General features: G+C 41.8%; 1 protein-coding gene across 1 annotated transcript in view; it reads right to left on the reverse strand.

Moving 5' to 3' along the window:
* Positions 1–5,609, reverse strand: part of LOC116355149 (ephrin type-A receptor 3) — a 110,178-nt gene extending 104,569 nt beyond the window's left edge. Inside the window, exon 1 of the mRNA XM_031798692.1 lies at positions 5,364–5,609. Coding sequence (XP_031654552.1) covers positions 5,364–5,466 — 103 coding nt within the window. The 5' untranslated portion in view covers positions 5,467–5,609. The remainder of the gene's footprint in view (positions 1–5,363) is intronic.
* Positions 5,610–6,000: the final 391 nt, after the last annotated feature.

Below are 6,000 nucleotides of genomic sequence, written 5' to 3' on the forward strand. Positions count from 1 at the left end.
ATGCCGTCATTGACTGTAGCCTATATAGCATATAGCGTATTTTCTATATTTTCGGGTAAGGGTTGGCTGCGGACCTCAGATTTTCACTTTATCACATATAGTCGGGCGGATGCGGATGGTTTATTAGCAATTGCGGGCGGATGCGGGTGAACAAACAGCTGATCCGCGCACCACTAACCTAAAGGCCTCCCATCCAGCAGATAGGTATACCACACACACAGAGAGAGAGAGAGAGAGAGAGAGAGAGAGAGAACTAATTTTTTTTAAAGCGGGAGCATGTGTAAGCACATTTCCAGACCCCCTGAAAGGTACCATCGCTCACAAACCTCTGCTCCTCCCAGCGGGGCTACTGCCTCGGCTTCTCCGGGCAAGGCCTCCCTGCCACCGGCTAAAAATACCACCACCTCCCGGCGCCCTGGCAGGGAGAGAAACTACCGCGCGTCACGCAGCCAGACTCACCACTGCCGCCTATTCACACACGCACGCGCTCCCGCAAACATAGGCTACACTTAGGCCTACCAAGACTTTCTCTCATTTTATGCTGCACACTCACTGCTCAAAGATAACTTACACTGAGAAAATACACTGATCCGTTGGTGCAAGAATCCCTCTTCAAATCAAGCCAATACGCCTGCCTACAATATCACATACATTCTGGCCAAATTATCCCCCAAAAATGAACAATCCTAAAAGTGGCCGTATTACTTTCTACTCCTGGGGTAGACGAATTGCAATACGAGACACAGTGTCGTAGGTCATCAAAGTTCCCCCATGACTATGGCTTTAGACAAGCACTGCTAAATGGCAGAAACATTTATTTGCTTCTGTAAATATGAGTGTGTATAGCAGGTAGCCTGCCCAGATAGGAGAGGAGATATTAAATAAGTCACTGCTATAACTCTGTGTTGTGGATTACAGAGACATACTGTATTACGGTAGGGAGTTTATCCATTGTCCTACTACTAGCCTTAACCAATAGCATGTGGTCCTATACACATTTGATCAAAGTCATAGCCTATTGAAAACATGAATATATGGACATGGTGATACAATTCAGTATATAGGTCCACCATTTTCACAGCATTTTTTTCTCTGAACTGCCAATAATTCAATTTGAATTATGGGTCTATATAGGCAGGCCCAAGTTAAGGGGTATTTCACAATTCGTTGTTCTTTATTTTGATAGATTTTATTTTTGTTTTTTTAAAGAAAAACTACCATTACCTTATGTGGAAGGTGGAAAAAATTGCGTCACCATGTTTTGGTCCATGACCGAATTGTCTGACCTCGCAGTAGGCCTCTGCCCTAGCACACTACCAATCTAGCATTCATATGGCTTTTAAAATAGTACAATATCCTGCTAAAACTTGAACAATATATTTATCTGCAAAAGCAATATATTTTTCTTATGTCAGTTCAAATTGGTTTTAAGTGCAATGGGTTTTGAAGATCTCACGAGGACCTGATGAAACAGCCTCAGATAAAACAATAATAATGGGCGGTATAATGATGTGGGGAAAAATATTTCATCGAAGTACTGAGAACAACTTTTCTAAACGTGTCTAGTGTTGCAATAGGCATAAGATAATTCAAACGAAAACAATAAAAACAATATAGGCATAAGTAAATAAATAAATTAACATTTATAAAGTTGAAGGCCTGGTGGGGAAACATCAGATCCCTAAAATCTATTTTAACATTAAAATGCTGATCATGCGTAAGGCGAAGCCTGTGCGTGATGTTGAAACTGTACCTTGCCGAAGTTGTTGAAAGATTTATTCTTTCATCAAATAAACACAAGAGTAGCTAGAAGTTTGCAAAAAATATATATATATATATGTTGGCTAATTATTAAGAGTATTGTCATCATCATGATCATTAGGCCTATAATTAATGATAATGATGAATAGCCTGATATTATTGTGTAATTATCGTTAATATAATTAACCTAATGAACCTCTACATTTTGAGAGGAAGCATAAAAAGGTGACATAATCCTAGTAGTCATGTAATAGTTAAGTTTTACATTTCTAAAACGTCCATATTTTCCCCCGCCTTGCAACAGGACTATATCACCTGCTTCACAGATTGTTCTGGACATTCACAAAACACACACACACACACACGCACGGTCAGGTTGTCCTAAAGCTATCCTATATCACAGTCTATTATTTTAGGGTATGGGTTTTATATAATGCAGCCCAATGAGCCATGCGAGTCGTGGTTCCGCTAAGCCCCAAAATAGGGCGTTACGGATTGAACAGTGGTTGGACTGTATTACTAATGTCGATTTACGACTTTGTATGCTCTGAAATGATAGATATGATATTTGGCAACAAAATGCAGTGAATATTTCCAATAGGACGTTATTTTATTTAACTAGGCAAGTCAGTTAAGAACAAATTCTTATTTACAATGACGGCCTATACCGGCCAAACCCTAACCCGGACGACGTAGGGTCAATTGTAGATGCATAGCCTATAAGCTTAACCTAAATTTTGCGGGAAAAGCTATATAGGCATATCAAATAAGATACTTTTATATAGCCAAGGCGCCATTTTTTGTTCTGCGCTCATAAAAGGAAATACACCAGATATCCATGGCCCATGTTCTTTGAATTTTAAAATTAACGGAGAAAATGTGGCTTTGTGCTAAAAGTTTTCTTTATGAAAGGGACTTATGCAGTGTAGCCTGTATAGGAAGGGATGGGGTTCTGACTTAACCGGGCCCCGATGACACGGTGCCTCGAGCACAAAAACAGCATCAAACAGGGAGACGATTCCTCTCTTCCCTCTTCCCCCGCAGAGTGTTCATTTTCTGCTTCTGATAGAAGTATTTTTGATACTTCTATTATTACAGATAGGCTAGAGCGTGTGAGGCTTCACGGTGAGAACGGCTCGATACTGACACTCTCTGGTAGACAGACCGGGTGTTTCGGGTGGCCATACATTGCACGAAAGCAGACTTTTATAAACAATAAGCTACAGGCTACGAAAATAATGGGCAATTAACAACGGATATATAGCCCATCGTTATTAGATTATTCTACCACCACAGGAGATAATAATAACTTCATGACCAATAAATAAGTGCATAGCCTACATAGCCCTAAACAATAATTAGGCTAACAAAAATAGAACGACTAGGCCTATATTTGACTTGACTATACTGTGTATGTCGATGTCTGGCCTGCCGAGATCGAGCTGTGTGGGCTGCTGGAAGTAGTGAGGTGAATACAAGTGTCAAACAGTAAAAGCAGCCAAAAAGCATGTGCTGTAGAATCAAAAAAATTAAAGCTGAAATAATCCCCTCAAAATGTCAGACGTTTCTAAAAAACAAAACACATAAATTGTGTCCGGCCAATCCCAACATGCTGCCCAGAGACCCATGCTGCCCAGAGACCCATGCTGCCCAGAGACCCATAAACATAATTAGGCCTATATCAAATCGAAAAACAAAATGTAACTTCATAATCTCCAAGCTTGGTTTATTAACCGTTTATATAGCCTATGAGTTAGACTACAATATAGGTCTAAAGATGAGACAAGGCGATACGATACGCGCCTCTACCCAGCAGCTTACATGCAAGGAGAAATGACTGGTTTGTAGCAATACTAAATCCTTCCCGTTACAATACATTGATCAGCTTAAAGAGCATGATGTGGATTGAAATCTAGGCATTTGTATTGCCCAAAGACAAAGTTGTGTTATGTGGCCTTAACTTTGACCTCTCGCGCTGGCCCATAGGCCTAATCTGTCTGACCTTTGAGCGTTATTCGTTGTTCATTTTGATACCATATTCTCAGGCCATTGTTTTTATATTCAAGCGTTGTCCTTTCCTACAAGAAAAACACAAAAGTGATAATGTAGTCGCCTATGGTATAGGCTTTGTGCTGTAGACGATATGTCCACCCTGTTGCAACAAAGAATAGGCCTATGGGGAAATGCTGTCTAGTCGATCGCATGTTTTCAGTTGTGTGCCTTCAAGGTCTTAGGCTATTTATTCACTTAAATTGTTTATAGGCCTATATGTTTACAGTTCAATTATGTTACAATTCATCAGGGAAAATATATTCTATAGCATGTTCTCAAATTTGAATTATAATGCCTATAACTAATGCGAAGCCTATTACCATGTAAAAACAAGTCAATAATAGCATGACAATAAATAGCTTCATTTTACTGAGCTCACTCTTGATTAGTATTTGGCTTTGTCTCACTATTGACCGTACAAGTAGGCTACAGGAATTTCTCAATGTGCAATTACCTGAGGAGCTTTGCCATTTGAAACTATAGGCCAATCATTTCATAACTGGACCAAGTGTGTGCATGCGTGTGTGCGGCGCGAAAATAAACAACCCATTGAGAGTGCATGCGTCGGCGGCGCGATAATAAACAACCCGTCGAGAGCGGCCTATTCAAGGAAAAGTAGCAAATGGATTAGTTAAGCGATGGAAATGTCGAGTGGAAGAGTCCTTGCGTACAGCGCGCTATGGGATATCAATCAGGAGAGTGTGCGTGTTCCTTCGAGTACGTCTCCACAAAGTGGGGCATATTTATATAATCCAATAAACTATCCGTGTGAATGAATACTAATTCATGTGAATAGGCTGCATTTTCTAAATACACATCTATTTAGGCTAATGTGTGATCCGCTTGGGTTAAGAGGAGCGCAGGTTCACTGCCTGCCTCTGGTTCTTTAGTGTGCACTACAGCGCTTGAACTGCCTGCTTCTACTCGGTGTTGTTGTCTTGGGACAATAGCCTACATGGGGATCTGTGAGTTATAATACCAAACATATTAATGAACACTTCCGCATCCACGTTTCAAAATGTATTATTATAATTATTTAGAGAATAATGATGGAATACCAATCGTTAATTCCAACCAATATATGCACGGACACCCCACTGTTAAATACCTAAAGCTGATTATCGTGATCCCCCATCCAATACCAGTTTCCATCGATTTACCTGCGGGCCAAAGCTCTTAATGAGAGTTTAAAACGCCACACGGAGTCCGTGCATCAATCCTTCTATTGCATTACATCCATCTTGGATCAAAACACAGACTGGGTTAAAATAATTACACGATCATTTAAAAATATGCCAAAATTCCGCCATGACAATTTTTGGACATTATCGAATGGTCTATCATGACATGTCCTGGCTGTCCCGTCCATCCACAGCATCAGTGCTGTTAGAACAACCTTAAATGTCTTGGGTCCAGACTGCAACACAAGCCGCTGCAGCCTACCACGCTCTCTCTCTCTCTGGGAGCGAACGCATAACCTATCTCCCCTCTCTAACATGGATCTTCACTCTTTCTCTTTTTATGTCAGACCCTCTCTCTCTCACTCTTACCTTCATTGGACGGGTGGATGATCAGAAGTGCTGGGCAAATAAACGACAAGATGAACAGAAAAATACAAAGTAGTAGTGGTTTCGCGCGCGGTTTGCAATCCATGACGGCAGGCAGTTCAGAGGGCAAGACAGCGCGAGGTACATAACTCCGTAAAGCATGCGCCACTGAATGATGTGAGCTCGCTCTCCAGTTCAGACAAGAGGCTCGCGTTCAACTCGGCTCCGGGGCTGATGTCAACTTTGACACCGAAGAATGAGGAGGAGTCTGCGCTCTCTCTGTCTTACTCTCTCACTCGCTCTACTGAACGGAGACTGGCTGGAGCGGGGGCTCTCGTTTTCTGCAGGGTCCTACAGAGCTAAATCGATTGGCAAAGAGACGCTCAAGTTCACAAGAGGTCAATTTCCCAACAGATGATCAGCAGTAGAAAGCAGCAGCATTCCCTCTCCAAGCATTAGCCCCAGGACTCCTGCATTATTCCTTCTCCAAGCATTAGCCCCAGGAGTCCTGCAGCATTCCTTCTCCAAGCATGATACCTAGTAGTCCTGCATTATTCCTTCTCCAAGCATTAGCCCCAGGAGTCCTGCAGCATTCCTTCTCCAAGCATTAGCCCCAGGACTCCTGCAGCATTCCTTCTCC

The sequence above is a fragment of the Oncorhynchus kisutch genome, linkage group LG2 (assembly GCF_002021735.2).
Source record: "Oncorhynchus kisutch isolate 150728-3 linkage group LG2, Okis_V2, whole genome shotgun sequence".
Taxonomy (NCBI): Eukaryota; Metazoa; Chordata; class Actinopteri; order Salmoniformes; family Salmonidae; genus Oncorhynchus; species Oncorhynchus kisutch.